We start from the raw sequence: 20,815 nt of genomic DNA on the forward strand, positions 1-20,815 counted from the left end.
AAAACTCCTCATGAACTGTACGTATAGATAGCCGAGTACTACCATCCTGATCGCACAAGCTACGTAAATATGTTTTGCGTGTAGTTTGTAGCGAAACATACGTAAGCTCACGAGATCAGGAATGGCAGTATGAGGCTACTGTATAGTACACTAACTGAAAGCTCCCCAAGAACTGGCTGTGGGCCTTGCTGAGGCAATAACAACCTGGAGAAGAGTCACGGTTACATTCCAGAGTGCCCTCCCTCTCTCTGTCCCTTCCTCAGCGATTGCATGTGTTAGGGCCCTACCTGACTTGTCCCCACTGTCTGCCTTTCATCCCTCTCGCCTTTCCTCCCTCCCTCCCTCCCTCCCTCCCTCCCTCCCTCCCTCCCTCCCTCCCTCCCTCCCTCCCTCCCTCCCTCCCTCCCTCCCTCCCTCCCTCCCTCCCTCCCTCCCTTTGTGTGTAGGGTTCCTACCGGACTGGTGGGCCTTCCTGAGGCAGGACAGGGAGGCGTTGAGCCGGGCACACTCCTCGTCGTTGGCTCCAAACTTCTCCATGGCCTCACACACCTGCTCATCACTCATCTCCAGCAGCCCCTCCAGAGTCACGTCGCCCGGATCCATCTCCTACAGAACACACACAAGTAACCTGGTCCCAGATCTGTTTGTGCTTTTGCCTACTCCATTGTCATTGACAATTCCATTAAGGAGCTGGCAAAAAAAGCAGAAACAGACTGGCACCCAGGGTAACACGCAAATACTATAAATCAAATTCCAGTAGCGACTGCAGGTTATAATTTCTCCCACACAGGGAGTCAGCATACCTGGTTTCCCAGGTCTAAATCAGACACTGATTTAAAGGGGAAAAAACGAAAACCAGCAGACTACTAACACTCCTGGGCCCGTATTTACAAAGAGTATCAGAGAATGCTGACATAAGACCAGGTTTGCCTTTTACATGCTCATCATTATATGGACTTGGAAATCTTTGATCCTACATCAGCACTCCTACCATAAGACACTTTGTAAATATAGGCCCTGGTCTAGACCCACTGACACTGAGTGGCTCCATTCCTATTGTAACAGTGTTGCTTCCGTCCCTCTCCTTGCCCCAACAAATCTTTCTCCTTTGTCAAATAAAGTCTTGATTATTATATTGCTGAAATCCCAATTTGAATCTTTTCATCAAGTGGTTATAGCCCGCTGTTATACCTGACATATTTGTGTCAAATTCCTGACATTACCATGTTGCACCCCATCATTTATTAAAAACCATTTGAATGCATCAGTTTGATTTTTCCCATATAGAAGTGTTCTGTATAGATATGTCGCATTTATGACAACACGCAACCTTGTTGGTGGCAGCCGACCTGAATGTATGGCCAATAGCAGTTATTTATTTAGATCCATTCAATCCTCATGAAGAGAAGTGAATGCCGTCTGAGCCTTATTCTAGTCCTATGTTTTATTCAATGTTAAGAAAAGTCACCCATGAAAAAGGTCATGTTTCAGCTTCTGTCTTGCACTATCTAGCCATTTCACATCGGCTACACTACCAGGGTAACACCCCTGGCCCAGACCCATATAGTGTCTTTCAACCTACTGCCAGAGGGATTTCAATACTAAAAACATAACTCTTTTCTTGTTTTCCCTTACTCTTACTGGCACAAGTTTTGGAGACCATCGGCTATTAGTAAGATGGTATTCCTTGCATTGATAGTGATACGTAGATGAAAATCAATGTACCTCAGTGACCTCCTTCCTCAGGTTGACGATGCGGAACCAGTGTCCCAGTCTGGGGAAGTCCTGTAGCTCAGTGCTGTCCTCCTGTGAGGCCACTCTCACCTTACAGGACAGCTGGCGACTGAAGTACTTCACCAGCTTTCCCTGCAGTGGGGGACAGAGGGACATGTGTGAGTTAGAGATGGAAGAGCACAACCAAAAGTTTTGGATGCATGGAATCATAGTCCATTAGAGCAGTACTTTTCAAATCTCACTTTTGGGACCCCCAGATGTTTCACAAATATGTTGTAGTGCTGAACTAGTTTGATAATTAGTTGATGAGTTGAATCAGGTGTGCTATCTCTGTAATTGTTCAAATACATGTAACGGCTGGGACAGGTTTGAAGTAGGCAGCATTCAATAAAACATATTGTGAAGCTATACATTGTTTGTTTACAAAGACTTTAATGACCTCCAAAACAATGGAATAATATACACTCCATGACCAAAAGTATGTGGACACCTGCTCGTCGAACATCTCATTCCAAGATCATGGGAATTTATATGGAGTTGGTTCCCCCTTTGCTGCTGTAACAGCCTCCACTCTTCTGGGAAGGCTTTCCACTGGATGTTGGAGCATTAATGTGGGGACTTGCTTCCATTTAGCCACAATAGCAGTAGTGAGGTCGGGCACTGATATTGGGCGATTAGGCCTGGCTCGCAGTCTGCGTTTCCATTCATCCCAAAGGTGTTCAATGGGGTTGAGGTCAGGGCTCTGTGCAGGCCAGTCAAGTTCTTCCACGCTAATCTTGACAAACCATTTCTGTATGGACCTCGCTTTTCAGCATTGTCATGCTGAAACAGGAAAGGGCCTTCCCCAAACTGTTGCCATAAAGTTGGAAGCACAGAATCATCTAGAATGGCATTGTATGCTGTAGCATTAAGATTTCCTAGCCTGAACCATGAATAACAGCCCCAGACTATTATTCCTCCTCCTCCACCAAACTTTACAGTTGGCACTATGCATTCGGGCAGGTACCGTTCTCATGTCATCCACCAAACCCAGATTCATCCATCAGACTGCCAGGTGGTGAAGCGTAATTAATCACTCCAGAGAACGCGTTTACACGAGTCCAACGGTGGCAAGCTTGGCCATGGAAACCCATTTCATGAAGCTCCTGATGAACAGCTCTTGTGCTTCCAGAGGCAGTTTGGAACTCGGTAGTGAGTGTGTTGCAACCGAGAACAGACGATTTTATGTGCTACTCACTTCAGCACTCGGCGGTCCTGTTCTGTGGGCTTGTGTGCTTACCACTTCGCGGCTGAGCCGTTGTTGCTCCTAGACATTTCCACTTTACAATAACAACCCTTACAGTTGACCGGGGGCAGCTCGAGAAGGGCAGAAATTTGACGAACTGACTTGATGTAAAGGTGGCATCCTATGATGGTGCCAAGTTGAAAGTCACTAAGCTCCTCTGTGAGGCCGATGTTTGTTTATGGAGATTGCATGGCTGTGTGCTCGATTTTATACACCTGTCAGCAACGGGTGTGGCTGACAGGTGGCCACATACTTTTTTTATATACAGTGCATTCGGAAAGTATTCAGACCCCTTGACTTTTTCCACATTTTGAAAATTGATTAAGAAGTTTCTTTTCTCGTTATTCTACTTATAATAACCAATAATTACAAAGCAAAAACAGGCTTTTAGAATTTTTTGCAAATGTATTAAAAACTAGAAAATGAAATTGTACATTTACATAAGTATTGTGTTAATGACTGTACATTTGTTTATGTGTAACTCTGTGTTGTTGTTTTTGTCGCACTGCTTTGCTTTATCTTGGCAGTTGTAAATGAGAACTTGTTCTCAACTGGCCAACCTGGTTAAATAAAGGTTAAATATAAGATAAAATAAAAAAGTATTCAGACCCTTTACTCAGTACTTTGTTAAAGCACATTTGGCAGCGATTACAGCCTTGAGTCTTCTTGGGTAAGACGCTACAAGTTTGGCACACCTGTACTTGGGGAGTTTCTCTCATTCTTCTCTGCAGATCCTCTCATGCTCTGTCAGCTATTTTCAGGTCTCTCCAGAGATGTTTGATCGGGTTCAAGAAAAACATCCCCACAGCATGATGTTGCCATCAACATGCTTCAGAGTAGGGATGGTGCCATGTTTCCTCCGGATGTGACGCTTGGCATTCAGGCCAAAGAGTTCAATCTTGGTTTCATCAGACCACAGAATCTTGTTTCTCGTGGTCTGAGAGTCCTTTAGGTGTCTTTTGGCAAACTCCAAGTGGGCTGTCATGTGCCTTTTACTGAGGAGTGGCTTCCGTCTGGCCACTCTACCATAAAGGCGTGATTGATGGGGTTCTGCAGAAATGATTGTCCCTCTGGAAGGTTCTCCCATCTCCACAGAGGAACTCTGGAGCTCTGTCAGAGTGACCATTGGGTTCTTGGTCACCTCCCTGACCAAGGGCATTCCCCCCGATTTCTCAGTTTGGCCGGGCGGCCAGCTCTAGGAAGAGTCTTGGTGGTTCCAAACTTCTTCCATCTAAGAATGATGGAGGCCACTGTGTTCTTGAGGACCTTCAATGCTGCAGAAATGTTTTGGTACCCTTCCCCAGATCTGTACCTCGACACAATCCTGTCTCGGAGCTCTACGGACATTTCCTTCGACCTCATAGCTTGGTTTTTTGCTGTGACATGCACTGCCAACTGTGGGTCCTTATATAGACAGGTGTGTGACTTTCCAAATCATGTCCAATGAATTTAATTTACCACAGGTGGACTCCAATCAAGTTGTAGAAACATCTCAAGGATGATCAATGGAAACAGTGTGCACCTGAGCTTAATTTCGAGTCTCATAGCAAAGGGTCTGAATACTTATTTTAACAAGGTATTTCTGTTTATTATTTCTAATACATTTGCAAACATTTATAAAAACCTGTTTTGGCTTTGTCATTACGGGGTATTGCGTGAGGACTGATGAGGAAATGTTTTTATTTAATCAATTTTAGACTAAGGCTGTGATGTAACAAAATGTGGGAAAGGGGAAGGGGTCTGAATACTTTCTGAATGCCCTGTATAGTGTAGTTTGGATTAACTACCAACTACCAAAACTGCACTCTCAAAAGGTGAGATCCATCTATTCCATACTCTGCCCATGTTCATTAAGCACACGTGTTAAAGGTACAGTTCAGTAAAAATGCATTTTCCTGTGTTTGATATAATATTGGACAACAGCTGATGAAACTAACACTGTAAAAGAGTGAAAATTTTTGATAATTGTTATTTCCTGGTAGTTGCTGGTTGAAAATACAATCTACACAGGACCTTCTAATCCCTACTACTGCAAATAATGGTTATAATAATATTTGCATATCAGTTCTGTGAACAGGATATACGGCAGGAAGTTAGATATATAAAAGAATGACCGTGACTTCTGGTGTATTTGCAGAACCACATTAAAGGTCTCTACCCACTTTTCCAGCAGCATACCACCCATCATCCCACTGCTGGCTTGCCTCTGAAGCTAAGCAGGGTTGGTCCTGGTCGGTCCCTGAATAGGAGACCAGGTGCTGCTAGAAGTGGTGTTGGAGGGCCAATAGGAAGCACTCTTTCCTCTGGTCCAAAAAATAATATCCCAATGCCCCAGGGCAGTGATTGGGGACATTTCCTTGTGTAGGCTGCTGTCTTTCGGATGGGACGTTAAACGGGTGTCCTGACTCTCTATGGTCACTAATGATCCTACGGCACTCATCATAAGAGTAGGGGTGTTAACCCTGGCATCCTGGCTAACTTCCCAATCTGACCATCAAGGCCACCTAATCATCCCCAGCTTCCAATTGGCTCATTCCTCCCCTGTTTTCTCCCCTGTAACTATTCCACAGGTCGTTGCTGTAAATGAGAATGTGTTCTATGTCAACTTACCTGGTCAAAATGTATAAACTTTAAACCAAAACAGAATTTCTCTAGGCCTTTTTATGAAACTATCATTTATTTGTTCAAGGCAATTTGAGATAATTCACTCTCAATTAAATGTCCTTTACTGGCCGTGCCAATATATCAATAGAACAACAACAAATTCCTGGACAAACTGAACGACGGTACATCTCTCCACTTTACCCTGCCCATGGCATGGATTGACATTGATAAACACACTGATTACCATCTATTTCCTTTTTTTAACCATTAGAAAACAAAGTCTTAATCGTAAATAATGAAATGTCCCTTTGGTGAAGCTATGGTGGCGCGTCCCAAATGGCACCCTATTTCCTATACAGTGCACAACAAAATACACTACAAAAATTAACTGCAACAGCTAGCCAATAGCACTACAATTACTGAAACAGGTCTAAGCCATTGTACAATACAGTGCATAGAGCAAGTGTCATTAAAGTAAATATTTGACATGGATACTCACCAACAAAAACATAAACAATCTAGCAATATTCCATTTCATGACATTTCTCATGGGAGGAAGGAGGACTGCTATCTCTAACTCATTACACACAGCAATTGAATTATCTAAGTCTAAAACACTAAACTTCCACAATGTGAATCTTTTATATGTCAGTAGGTCTCTAAGGAGCTTGGCAGATTCATAGACACTTGTTCCTGTGTTCGCATTGCCATGAGAATACTTTATTGGTTCGACAGTTTCTACCCACATCTTTAGTTGTACCAAATGTTTTAAAGCTCTTGTTCATGGGCATGGATAGTGGTGTATGAATCGTCCTCTGTCCAATTGTAATTTTTTTAGGACTAGGTCAAAAGCTTGTTTTCAATAGGAGAAGACTCCATTATTCAAGGGGTGAATGGCAAAAGTGGGTAAGTAGCAGTCAATACCACCAGAGAAACAGAAGTAAACACTGGTTTGTGTGGAGGTTGTCTTTTCACACTAATCCTAGGTCCCCTTGAGTGTGTTTGAGCTCATAACTAGGGTGAGGAGATTTCAAGGAAGCGTGCAGTAAAGATCATCATCGACCACGCCCACCCCGGACATCCCCTATTCCAAAAACTCCCCTCTGACAAATGGTTCAGGTCAATCATGACCAAAATCACCCGCCACCTGAACAGTTTCTTCCCCTGTGCTGTGGCCCTCACCAACGGGCCATCGGGCTCATAGGGATAAAGAGACGTTGCACTCTGTGCCAAACACTGCACCTTGCCATCGTTGACCTGCAAAACGAATAACTTCACTATACTGCATTTGCACTATGTATACCTCTGCACAACACTGGTTATGCACTGGATATATACACGTCATGGCAGCACCCCTCCCTCTGCATATATAAATATATCCCCACTGCAAATTGTATGTCCTCACTGTAAATCAGCCTGTACTCTGTTTGTGTTTATTTTGTATTTTCTGTTTGTTGAATTTGTGTAAATTCCTCTGTCTGTGTTTTGTCTGTACAGTTGTCTATTGCTAGCAGCACCAATTCACTGAGTCAAATTCCAGGTATATGTAAATGTACTTGGCAAATAAAAGTGAATCTGATTCTGAGAACCTAATCAAAATCTTATATGATGAAAAAGGCATCTGAGATACAGTATAGTCAAACCTATCCCACGTGCATCTTACTTTACAACAGAGAGATACTGGGAAACATACTCTGACACACATCAGGCCTATTTCTGGATTAAAAAGCAAGCTCAAAGGAGAATCCCCAGTGAAAGTGCTATTTAGTCCAGGGCTATAGGCTTAATCTGCCAGGGAAACCGCCCCACAGTACATTAGATGAGCCATCCAAACATTCAGAAACCTCCTGTACAATGATAACTTTGGTTTAACAATGGTTAAATTGTCCTTCAAATTAGCATTGCACAAAAGGTCAAGACATCTCTTTTGTGCACAAGTAAAATATCTAAGTGGACCCAAAGCTCCTCAAATCTGTGATGTAAGAACAAGTTCAAAGTACTGAACAGTGCAGGTGGACATTTTACAAATTAAGTAATATCCCAAAATTGCAATGGTTAGATGCTTTCATATTCGAAATAGTAGTTTCTATAATAATGCATATATCAGGGTTAACACAGGACTTTGTCCGAAATTCAACAAAGAAGCAAGTGCAGCAAAGATCTATGGAGTGCAACTGGTGCATGATTCTGCTATAAGTGCATAAGTCACCTGCCAATGAGTCTACACACTTGACCCGACTTGGAGGAGACAAGGTAAAGGGGCAATCTGCAGGTCAAACAATAACAAAGCATACTGTACCGCCACCACTTTTTGCCACTGTTATGGTAAAAAGCTGAGGGATGGGGCTGGAGAAATGTAACCAATGTCATAGACAAAGCCATAGATGCAAGGACTCCATGATATGTATTTCAACTATGTTTTTACGCTAGGCCTACAATGTTTGTTTACATTACATTGTTTACAAACAATGGAGTAAAACAAGTTTATTTTTAGGGCTTGAAGGGGTACAACAGCTATATTATTAAAAAATTATGGGTATATGGGGCCTTCGGAAAGCATTCAGATCCCTTGACTTTTCCCACATTTGGTTACATTACAGCCTTATTCTAAAATTGATTAAATAAATGTTTTTGCTCAGCAATCTACACACAATACACCACAATGACAAAGCCAAAACAGTTTTTATTTAATGTTTACAGATGTATTAAAAATAAAAGACAGAAAATACCTTATTTACATAAGTATTCAGACCCTTTGCTATGAGACTTGAAATTGAGCTCAGGTGCATCCTGTTTCGATTGATCATCCTTGAGATGTTTCTACAACTTGATTGGAGTCCACCTGTGGTCAATTTAATTGATTGGACATGATTTGGAAAGGCACACATCTCTCTATATAAGGTCCCACAGCTGACAGTGCATGTCAGAGCAAAAACCAAGCTATGAGGTCGAAGGAATTGCCTGTAGAGCTCCGAGACAGGATTGTGTCTAGGCACCGATCTGGAGAAGGGTCACAAAACAATTCTACAGCATTGAAGGTCCTCAAGAACACAGTGGCCTCCATCATTCTTAGATGGAAGAAGTTTGGAACCACCAAGACTCTTCCTAGAGCAGGCCGCGCGGCCATAAAGAAGAAATCGGGGGGAATGCCCTTGGTCAGTGAGGTGACCAAGAACCCGATGGTGACAGAGCTCCAGAGTTCCTCTGTGGAGATGGGAGAACCTTCCAGAAGAACAACCATACCCTACCAATCAGGCATTTATGGTAGAGTGGCCAGACGGAAGCCACTCCTCAGTAAAAGGCACATGACATCCCACTTGGAGTTTGCTAAAAGGCACCTAAAGACTCTCCGACTATGAGAAACAAGATTCTCTGGTCTGTTGAAACCAAAATTGAACTCTTTGCCCTGAATGCCAAGCATCACGTCTGGAGAAAACCTGGCACTAATCCTACGGTGGAGCACGGTGATGAAAGCGTCATGCTGTAGCGATGTTTTTCAGTGGCAGGGACTGGGAGATCCTTGATGAAAACCTGCTCCAAAGAACTCAGGGCCTGAGACTGTTCACCCTCCAACAAGATAATGACCCTAAGCACACAGCCAAAACAACGCAGGAGTGGCTTCGGGATAAGTCTCTGAATGTCCTTGAGTGGCCCGGCCAGAGCCCGGACTTGAACCTAATCTAGCATCTCTGGAGAGACCTGAAAATAGCTGTGCAGCAATGCTCCCCATCCAACCTGACAACGTTTAAGAGCATCTGCAGAGAAGAATTGGAGAAACTCTCCAAATACAAAAATGTCTAAAAACCTGTTTTTGCTATGTCATTATGGGGTATTATGTGTAGATTGATAAGGGTAAAAAAAACGATTTAATCAATTTTAGAATAAGGCTGTAGCGTAATAAAATGTGGAAAAGGTAAAGGGGTCTGAATACTTTCCGAAGGCACCGTATGTCATTAATTGAAAAGTCCAAAAATGGATGTACCAATCGCAGATTGTCCTTTTAATGTATACAATCTAAAGCTTTTATCCAACACAATCAATCAACCAATCAAAAAAATAATAAGTCAATGAAATGTATTCATAAAGTTCTTACATCAACAGCCTGCGAGACAGGCAACTGCTTTTGACCACTTGTGAATACATTATTACATCATGCTAATGAAATGCTATTAGAACTAATCAGGAAGAAGAGCAACTTTATGTAAATCATCTACTGTGCCCTCTGCCTCAGAAGGCCCAAACAATGTGCATGCAAACACCTGCACATACACTACACCTAAATGGGCATTAAGAGGCCCATTGTCAATGGTATGAATTATTTTTTTTGTTTTTAATGCGACCATGATTTTCCTGACTGAAGATACCTGCATGACACAGCACAGTTTCGCTGAGTCAAACTATTAGCCCTACATTTCAAAGTGGTGTTTTTGGTTGGTAGCTAGGGAGTGAGGAACTTCACACTGTGAACTTCTGTTAGATCAAATAATTGTGGCAGCTAGACATATCATGGTATCTATTCAGCATGTTCTATTCACACTAACATGTAGGCTAATGAGTTAATTTGTGGCCATACTGAAGGCCTAGTTATAGGGCCATACTGTATGTTTTCAATATCTACTCCACACTGAAATTCAATTCAACTCCAGCCTCTAGGCCTACTTACAGTATCCCTAAAAATATATTGTTAAATGGTGTGCCTATATACATATGAAGTCCATATGAGTGACAGATGTGGATTTGTTTTCCTTGTATCAGTGGAAAACTACATGAAAACTACATGATTAAGTTAATAAACACGTAAACGTAAACGTCATTATACATTTATTGCAGGCCAATGCCATCTCATCATGTTTAGGATAATGAAGTTTCCCTATTTTACTCACACACATCAAGTGTGGGCCTCACATTGGGCCTCGGGTTTATATAGTTCCATTTGAAATCACCGCCTGGAACACACCAGGGAATGTCTACGTAGTCTAAACCACATTGTGGCCTAAGTGCATCTGAAATGTACACAGGGTATGCAGACCCAATTTTATTAATTTGACAAACAAATATATCTATGTTTTGATAATAAAAAACACAACATTGGATTTGGATAATATCCTGGCCATTACATAACGCAATTTACGGAATACCCTGTGGGCCAATTAAATCAGATGACAATTTGAAGCAATTTCACTAATACACACTTGCATAACAGTCGTGGCAATATAGCCTGGCAGATAATAGAGGCGCGAGCTGATGATAATGGCAATGACGACGATAATAATATATATCATACACAAATCATGTTTAGGCCTCAAAGTTCTCATGGAGAATTCGGGTGGAGAAGAGTGCACGGTGCTAAAGCTGAACATTCCACCTTTTTTCCACCACCTGCAGAATGCGCAAGCTCACAACAGCTCGCTCACTGCAGCTACAGCTTCTTGATTTATTACACTGCATAAAACACATTTAGGCTGTAGGCATATAACATATAAATAACACAGTATTCAAATTGTATAGTAGTCAGCTGTTTCAACAACATTGAATAATGTACATTGATGTTGATTGACAGACGTGACAGCCAACCCCACATTGATTTAGATCAAAATGCATAGCTTGGTTAGCCTCAATGTAGCCGTAGCCTATTCATTCTACAGAATAGGTGCTTTTGCTTACCTCCAGCGTTCGTATTTCTTTTTGTGTCAAGTCGTTGGATGTGGCACATTTGGTCCTCAAACCCTCCAAGCTGGAAATGCTTATGTCTATCATATTTTGAACCAACTCGCACTGCTGCAAAGCTTTTCGCAAACTCAAATGCTGCTCGTCGCTTTTTGTCATATTCTCCTCGTCCATAGTTTGCGAGCAGTGGTCGTTTTTATGTGTAGTTCAACAAAAAATACTCTACTCGGGGACAAAAAGGTGGAAATAGCTCCATGTAATAAAGTACCCTGCAAAACGCCAGCCAGCGTGGTGTTATAATCTATTATATACACTGGTTTAGAAACGAGATGTGATCTATGTGAAAGTCGACTTCATTGTAATAGTCCTTGTATTCCAGGTGGTGGTTCATCAAGGTGTTTCTGATTGAGCCTGGTACTGATGCTGAGGGCTATATCGTCAAACACATTATGCAGATAGCTTAGGCTATACCTCCTCAACAGAAATACAAGTCAGAACACAACCGATCAAGCCTTATCTAATAAATCCAGTCAGCGTTCTGTTTGTTCATTTCAAATAAAATCATAACTGATCAATAACACTAAAGCAGCTTCTTATAATCATTTTAAACGTGATGCTGTGTGGTGTGGGTACAGGTTCTACCGTCACACATGCCAGCAGCTGCATCCCGGTTCGCTCCCACCACCACACCGACATGTTTCACGTCAATCAAATCCACAGCAACAGCATTGCCCATGGAAGCTGCGGGAGAAGGGGGGGGGGGGCACCGTTTGGGGCAACGAGTGATGCTGCATGTAGGAGGAGTTATCGCGAGATTATATCCGTGCAGTGAGCGTGAACTCAGTTTTAACTTCATACCAGTAGGTCGTTTCTATCATCAGCTCCACATTATAATTGTAATGTATTGTCATTTTTCACCAAACCAAATTGGGATAATATTTTTATCTAGGCTTTTCTACATCTGCCCTTTTAAGGCTACGTGTATCTTGGTCAATCCACACACACAGATGTGGTAGTAAAAAATAACTGATCACTGCTTGCAGTGAAAAAGTTTATAATTTCAATACATTTTTTAACAAAATGTACAAAAAAAAAGTACTTGTGTTTACCCTCCACTGCACACACACACAGACAATAACCATACATTTTATGTTACAATTGTATACTCCAAATTAACTGCAACAGTTATTGCCTGTCTGTCCAAATTAAATCACAGAACGCTGAGTGAGCCTGAGTAGGACAGGCCAACATCTCTCAATGAATTATACTTTACGACAGCTCTTTCTCTTCTGTGGGTGGGGGGAAATAAACAGGGGGGTGATATAGAGCGTTTCCAAGTGAGTGTCATCTTGAATGAGGCAGGTAGTGGGGAACCAGTGATTATGACATTTCCTCCATCACCTGCAGACAGACAGCATTATGTCTCACTGCTGGACTGAACAGGCATGGTAATTTGGTAACTAGCAGGGGGGCCACAACTAGATTTAAGTCAATCGTGGGGTTACCTCTCCTACCAATGCACTCTACAATGTAAAATATTAACTTAATCTTAAAAGCCTTTGTCGTTTCGGTAGAAAACGACACACGCTTATCACAAAGTGAGTAGCTTCTGGCGTGTTTTTGCTATTCACCGTTTAACTGAAAATGATCCTAGCACCGCTGAAAGCGATGACCACTTCCGCTTTACATCCGGATCGAGGCTCGTATTGTTTGAGAATGGGCGTCAATACCATGTAATTTATGAACACCGCGTGGTCATTTAGCTAAAAGATGACCATGTCAGAATTTGCCCCATGTACTACTTTCGAGTGAGTAGTCCTTTTCGTCGTTAAAGGTCTCTTGAATGTGGTAAATCTGTAGTGAATAAAATGCACAAAAACTAGTAACACATCACATCAACGCTGTTTCGTTAATTTGAAATGGCAGAATGGCTTCACTAATGACTGGTGAGATATTTTGTTTCAACAAATCGTTTTAATAGGCGCAATGAAGACAATTGACAAAAAATAATCTTAAATGTTGATGATACACAGACCAGAAATACAAAATAGCCCCCAGGTGGAATGTTATTGGGCAAGACCATGAACATGGTTTGTAAATCAATGGCCGACACACGTGGCTAAATGTAAAGATGCTCGAGCTAGATACTTAAACACAGAATAGGACTAAGATTACAACAAAAGTCTTTCGGTCAACACGGACATTTCTTGAAGAGTCAGCCAAATGATCTTGAATCGGAGTGTTACTCGTTTACAGCATGGCTAGCTGTCGTAACTGTCCCAGTAGGAGCCTCAAGAGGTACCCGTAGCCTCCCTAGGCCCTAATTATTGTCCCTGTAGCCACCGCCGGAGGAGTATCCACCGCCTCGGCCTCCACCACCGCCGCCGCTCCTGTATCCGCCACCACCTCCGTAACCCCGGTCTTCGCCACCATAGCTACGGCCACCGCCGCCACCATATCCACCGCCGCCACCACCATATCCACCACCGCCTCGGGAACCTCTGAATCCACCGCCTCCTCCACCGCCGCCACGACCACCACCCTGGCCTGCCTCATTCACACGGATGGTTCTGCCGTCAAGAGACTGACCGTTCATTCCCTCCATTGCGTCCTTAGCATCCTCGGCATTGTCGTACTTCACAAAGCCGAATCCACGAGGCCTTCCTGTTTCTCTGTCCATGATGACATCACATTTTGCGATGTTTCCGTACTTGGAGAAAGCTTCTGCAAGAGATTGCTCTGTGGTGTCGAAGCTCAGGCCACCGACGAAAAGTTTTCCTTCGTCGGACATGTTTCTTTGTCTTTTACGAACAGAACGAGAAAAGCTGCTGCTTGGAGAGGTACGTCGTCGGAAAAGAAATGGAGGCTTGCCGCGAAATATTATAAAGATTAATTTGACTCCGCCCACATTAAATACGCGGATACGATTGGTTGCAAACATGCCGTAAGACCTAGTTTAGTGACGTAAAACACATTTTGTTGAAGTGGAGCGCGCCAAGAAAATTTTGCCGATTAGTGAAGTACTCTTTTCTTGCTAACTAAATCAACGATTCAAATGGCAACGACTAGCAAGATACCGTTGCAGTCAACAATTTGCCGTGGTAAGTTGAATCAGCTAGCTAGTTTACGTGTTGCCAGCAAGGTAGTTACGTTACGTTTAGCAGGATTTAGCTAGGGTTGTCACTAGTTAACACAGCCACAAACTCATAATTCTGGCTAAACCCCGCCCATTTCTACAAGTTATCTCCTTAAAATGATTTTAGACCTAACCACACTGCTAATCTTATGTCTATCTCTATTCATAAATGAAGACTACATAGCTAATTGTTGTAGCCAATGTTTATTTTGTGGCTGTGCAATGACTGTGGTTGTGTTATCTAGTGGAAACTAGCTACTCTAGCTCGCCGAACTTCAATCAATGTTTCGCTTGTGTGTGATGTGTATTTTCGCTGACTTGTAAACGTTATTGTCATGAACATCTTACCATGCATGTAAGATGTCAATGAATATGACGTTACTTTTCGTACCGCTCCCGCTGACTTATTGTCCGACACATACCAGCTCTAGCAAGAACTGGTCCCTAGCCCGACCGCGGTCCCGCAATGTTATGTTAAATGTATGTGACGCAGTCCCGGTCCCAGCAATTTTTCAACCCCTAGTCAAGATCAAAATGCTCAAAAGCGATTCTCACGTAGCCAAATGTATTAGGCTATCGGTATTATTGGGCGTTATCAGCCAATAGGGTAGAGGTAGTTTGAAAGATAGTAGAGTTGGGGCGAAATATAGGAGAGCAAACACTTGACTTGAGCTACATTTTACATAACATTTAGAAGCGGAACAATTTTCAAACTGAGTAAAATCTATGTGTTATTAATATTTAATTATTGTCAATGTTTCTTATAATGTTTTTCTGAATCAAAACGGGCTTTAGGTGGGCGTGGCAAAGGGCGCAGTCGCCATATGAGCTACAGATGCACATGCGTTTTGCAGTATGTTGTTTTTGCCGGATGTCTAAACCCCATTTTCCGTACGTGATGCACACGTGCTTCGCAAGGTCAGTTGGCGAAGATCAGTTGAGCCCTGTTCGACCAAAGCTAATATTAGAACAGATGAACGTTATTCTTTGGTCGTTTTACGGGTTTCATAGGCTGGCAGAGCTACCAACAGACTGGCGCATTACAACAATTTATTTATTTATATTCTTCTGTCACATTCATCTCTAGCAACATCAATAAATTGAACTGGTTGTTTTCATATAGAGTACTGATTTCAAATCACTAGCTTGCCCAGCATGATGGCATGCTAAATTATGCACAGAACAGTTATGTGTGTATTGATTTTTCACGCCATTATGTTGGCTGGTTTGCAGTACCCAAGTGTAGTAATGATGAATTGTCCCAGTGTCATTCTTACAAGAGACACATTTCCATTTACACAATCGTCATGATCATTTTGGCCTCTGTATGGTCCTTCCCAATAGATCACTTTTACTTCCATCTGTACCGCCGCATGGTAATGCCACACATTATTGGGCACAGACAACACCACAAAGGGCAAGAAGGTAGAGATAACTATACATCACGCGAAGCAGCCACAACTGTCAGTATGAGTGAGTCTTTGAATGAGGAGATAAAACTGTCCAGTTTGAGTGTTTGTTGCAGCTGGTTCCAGTCGCTAGCTGCAGCAAACTGAAAAGAGGAGCGACCCCGGGATGTGTGTGCTTTGGGGACCTTTAAGAGAATGGGGCTTGTATGTGGAGGATGAGAGCTGCAGTAGGTATCTCAGATAGGGGGGAGTGAGGCCTAATAGGGTTTCATAAAGAAGCATCAACCAGTGGGTCTTGCGATGGGTATACAGAGATGACCAGTTTACAGAGGAGTATAGAATGCAGTGATGTGACCTATAAGGAGCATTGATGGCAAATCTGATGGCCAAATGGTAAAGAACATCTAGCCGCTCGAGAGAACCCTTACCTGCTGATCTATAAATTATGTCTCCGTAATCTAGCATGGGTAAGATATCATCCGAATCAGGGCTATTTTTGACAGCAGGGGATGAAATAGGAGCGATTATGATAGAGAAAACCAAGTCTAGATTTAACCTTACCCCGCAGCTTTGATATGTGCTGAGAGAAGGATAGTGTACCGTCTAGCCATACTCCCAAATACTTGCATGAGGAGACGACCTCAAGCTCTAAACCCTCAGAGGTAGGAATCACATCTGTGGGGAGAGGGGCATTCTTCTTACCAAACTACATGACCTTTGTTTTGGAGGTGTTCAGAACAAGGTTAAGGGCATAGAAAGCTTGTTGTGCACTAAGAAAGCTTTGTTTTAGAGCGTTTATTACAAAATCTGGGGAGGGGCCAGCTTAGTATAAGACTGTATCATCTGCATATAATGGATGAGCGAGCTTCCTACTACCTGAATTTTAGAGTAGTGTCTATCTGCAGATGGCGTTTACTACATGCCGGGGGCCTCTACACGTCATAAACGACATGCTTCACCCAATGCCACTGAGGCTGCTAGCTAGCTAGGACGCCGGCACACACTGTGCAACAAAAGTTCAACATTCACCTTCTACTACCATTTCTGTCAAGCTGTCTATGCATACAATTTGATGCATATATTCGATAAATCCAACATACGCACCACACAGAACACACTGCAGCTGCCTCTGCAACGCAATGCTGCAAGGCAAACACAGCGTTTCATGGAAATGAATGTACTTATGGTGTACCAAAACGCATGCCAGTGTGACCGAGGCATTACAGCGAGGGTAATCACTACCTGGTGGTTTGAAACTATTCTGTGAAATACGGTTTGATTAGTGGAAGGAATCAATGTGATTTGGGTTGGCTACACTAGCTAGCTACTTCCCTTGCTGCAACATTAACAGAATTGAGGAAAAGCAGTGCTCGGCAGGCGGGGGCGAAAGACACTGTACAGGCGTACCCTAGCCTAGCTAGCTAGCAGCCTACTTCGGTGGGTTTTTTCGGTGGTTGGCATCCAATGTCACCTGCCACCTACTGTGCTGGAGTGCTGGCCAGAGACGGCGCTAGCGGCCTCAATGGCAGTGGGCGCGTCATGTAGTTAGTGACACATAGTGGGCACAGAATGTAGTGGGGGCGTGGCATGTATACTGAACAAAAATATAAACTCAAAATGTTTTTTATTTTTTTTATTTTACCTTTATTTAACTAGGCAAGTCAGTTAAGAACAGATTCTTATTTTCAATGACGGCCTAGGAACAGTGGGTTAACTGCCTGTTCAGGGGCAGAACGACAGATTTGTACCTTGTCAGCTCGGGGATATGAACTTGCAACCTTTCGGTTACTAATCCAATGCTCTAACCACTAGGCTACCCTGCAACAAATGCAACAATTTCTTTACGATTTTACTGAGTTTCAGTTCATATAAGGAAATCAATCAATTTAAATAAATTAGGCTCTAATCTATGGATTTCACATGACTGGGAATACAGATATGCAGCTGTTGGTCAGAGATACCTAAAAATAAAATGTTTTAACAAGTCAGTATCTGGTGTGACTACCATTTGCCTCATGCAGTGCAACATGTTTAATTCGCATAGAGTTGATCTGGCTGTTGATTGTGGCCTGAGGAATGTTGTATCAATCCTCTTCAGTGGTTGTGCGAAGTTGCTGGATATTGATGGGAATTGGAACATGTTGTTGTACATGTCGATCCAGAGCATCCCAAACATGCTCAATGGGTGATGTCTGGTGTGTATGCTAAAACATGAAGTGATGGTGGTGGATGAATAGCACGACAATGGGCCTCAGGATCTCATCACAGTATCTCTGTGCATTCAAATTGCCATTGATAAAATGCAATTCGTTGTCCGTAGCTTATGCCTGCCCATACCATAACCCCACCGCCACCATTGGGCATTCTGTTCACAACGTTGACATCAGCAAACCACTCGCCCCCACACGACTTCATACAGTTATGACTTCTGCAGTTATGAGGCCGGTTGGACGCACTGCCAAATTCTCTAAAATGACGTTGGAGTCGGCTTATGATATAGAGATTAACATTACATTCTCTGGCAACAGCTCTGGTGGACATTCCTGCAGTCAGCATGCCAATTTCATGCCCCCTCAAAACTTGAGACATCTGTGGCATTGTGTGACAAAACTGCACCTTTTGGAGTGGCATTTTATTGTCCCAAGCACAAGGTGCACATATGTAATGATAATGCTGCTTAATCAGCTTCTTGATATGCCACACCTGTCAGGTGGATAGATTATCTTGGCAGAGAAAAAATGGTCACAAACAGGTATGTAAACACATTTGTGCACAGAATGTGAGAGAAATAAGATTTTTATTTCAGCTCATGAAACATGGGACCAACACTTTACATGTTGCGTTATTTTTGTTTTGTGTAGTAACCACAGTCTGCAGATAGACATTTTTGGAATTTTAGAGAACATTTTAGAGACCTCCATCTTGGCGGTGTAGAGACATTTTTGCATTTTAAAGCCAATTTCCTGCAGTTCTACACATTTTGTTTTTTGCTCAAACATAACAGCTAAATTCATCGTTTTGGAATTTTCCATTTTCCCTGACTGTCTAGCTTCTTTTTTTTGGGTGATTGTGGAGTTCTCAAAGATTATATTATAAAAAATATAGGTCCATTATCTTTTCTGCATACTTTATTTTAGTCGTTAATGTTTACAATGAAAGTGTTTTTCAATCCAAAATATTTTATATTTATTTATTTTTACTAGAGGTCGACCAATTATGATTTTTCAACACCGATACCGATTATTGGAGGACCAAAAACATAGATGCTGATTAATCGGCCAATTAAAAAAAACTGCATTTGTAATTATGACAATAACAACAATACTGAATGAACACTTATTTTAACTTAATATAATACATAAATAAAAATAAATTTAGCCTCAAATAAATAATGGAACATGTTGAATTTGGTTTAAATAATGCAAAAACAAAGTATTGGAGAAGTAAAAGTGCCATGTAAGCTAACATTTGAGTTCCTTGCTCAGAACATGAGAACATATGAAAGTTGGTGGTTCCTTTTTGACATGAGACTTCAATATTCCAAGGTAAGAGGTTTTAGGTTGTAGTTAATATAGTATTTATAGGACTATTTCTCTCTATACCATTTGTATTTCATATACCTTTGACAATTGGATGTTCTTATAGGCACTATAGTATTGCCAGTGAAACAGGATAGCTTCCGTCCCTCTCCTCGCCCCTACCTGGGCTCGAACCAGGAACACATTGACAACAGCCACCCTCGAAGCAGCGTTACCCATCGCTCCACAAAAGCCGCTGCCCTTGCAGAGCAAGGGGAATAACTACTCCAAGTCTCAGAGCGAGTGACGTTTGAAACGCTATTAGCGCGCACCCCGCTAACTAGCTAGCCATTTCACATCGTTTACACCAGCCATTAGGCTGATAGGCTTGAAGTCATAAACAGCGCTGTGCTTGCGAAGAGCTGCTGGCAAAACACACGACTGTGCTGTTTGAATGAATGCTTACGAGCCTGCTGCTGCCTACCATCGCTCAGTCAGACTGCTTTATCAAATCATAGACTTAATTATAACATAACACACAGAAATACGAGCCTTTGGTCATTAATATGGTCGAATCCGGAAACTATCATTTCGAAAAACAAAACGTTTTATATTTCAGTGAAATACTGAACCGTTCGGTATTTTATCTAACGGGTGGCATCCCTAAGTCTAAATATTCTTGTTACATTGCACAACCTTCAATGTTATGTCATAATTACGTAAAATTCTGGCAAATTAGTTCGTAATGAGCCAGGCTGCCCAAACTGTTGCATATACCCTGACTCTGCGTGCAGTGAACGCAAGAAAAGTGACACAATTTCACCTGGTTAATATTGCCTGCTAACCTGTATTTCTTTCAGCTAAATATGCAGGTTTAAAAATATATACTTCTGTGTATTGATTTTAAGAAAGGCATTGTGTTCATGGTTAGGTACAGTCCTCCAACGATTGTGCTTTTTTCGCAAATGCGCTTTTGTTAAATAATCTCCCAGCATTGCATCGATTATAAGCAACGCAGGACACGCTAGATAAACAAGTAATATCATCAACCATGTGTAGTTATAACTAGTGATTATGATTGATTGATTGTTTTGTTATAAGATACGTTTAATGCTAGCTAGCAACTTACCTTGGCTTCTACTGCATTTGTGTAACAGTCCCCTTGTGGAGTGCAGGTGGTTAGAGCGTTGGACGAGTTAACTGCAAGGATACAAGATTGGATCCCCCGAGCTGTCAAGGTGAAAATCTGTCGTTCTGCCCCTGAACAAGGCAGTTAACCCACCGTTCCTAGGCCGTCATTGAAAATAAGAATGTGTTCTTAACTGACTTGCCTAGTTAAATAAAGGTATAAAAAATAAAAACATCGGCGCCCGAAAAATACAGATTTCCGATTGTTATGAAAACTTGAAGTCTGCCATTCCTGATTAATCGGTCGACCTCTAATTTTTACACTATTTGGACT

At 42.2% G+C, this 20,815-nt stretch overlaps 2 protein-coding genes across 2 annotated transcripts in view; both read right to left on the minus strand.

The window, feature by feature from the left end:
- Positions 1–11,782, minus strand: part of LOC116360663 (kinase suppressor of Ras 2-like) — a 73,294-nt gene extending 61,512 nt beyond the window's left edge. The window contains exons 1-3 of the mRNA XM_031815672.1: positions 11,288–11,782; positions 1,726–1,866; positions 456–606 (exon numbers count right to left, since the gene is read on the minus strand). Coding sequence (XP_031671532.1) covers positions 456–606; positions 1,726–1,866; positions 11,288–11,464 — 469 coding nt within the window. The 5' untranslated portion in view covers positions 11,465–11,782. The remainder of the gene's footprint in view (positions 1–455; positions 607–1,725; positions 1,867–11,287) is intronic.
- Positions 11,783–13,242: 1,460 nt separating this feature from the next.
- On the minus strand, positions 13,243–14,169 carry LOC109883617 (glycine-rich RNA-binding protein 1). The gene has a single exon (XM_020475657.2). It carries the CDS (start codon positions 14,079–14,081, stop codon positions 13,611–13,613), a length of 471 nt encoding a protein of 156 aa, XP_020331246.1. The 5' UTR covers positions 14,082–14,169; the 3' UTR covers positions 13,243–13,610.
- Positions 14,170–20,815: the final 6,646 nt, after the last annotated feature.

The sequence above is a fragment of the Oncorhynchus kisutch genome, linkage group LG3, assembly GCF_002021735.2.
Source record: "Oncorhynchus kisutch isolate 150728-3 linkage group LG3, Okis_V2, whole genome shotgun sequence".
Taxonomy (NCBI): Eukaryota; Metazoa; Chordata; class Actinopteri; order Salmoniformes; family Salmonidae; genus Oncorhynchus; species Oncorhynchus kisutch.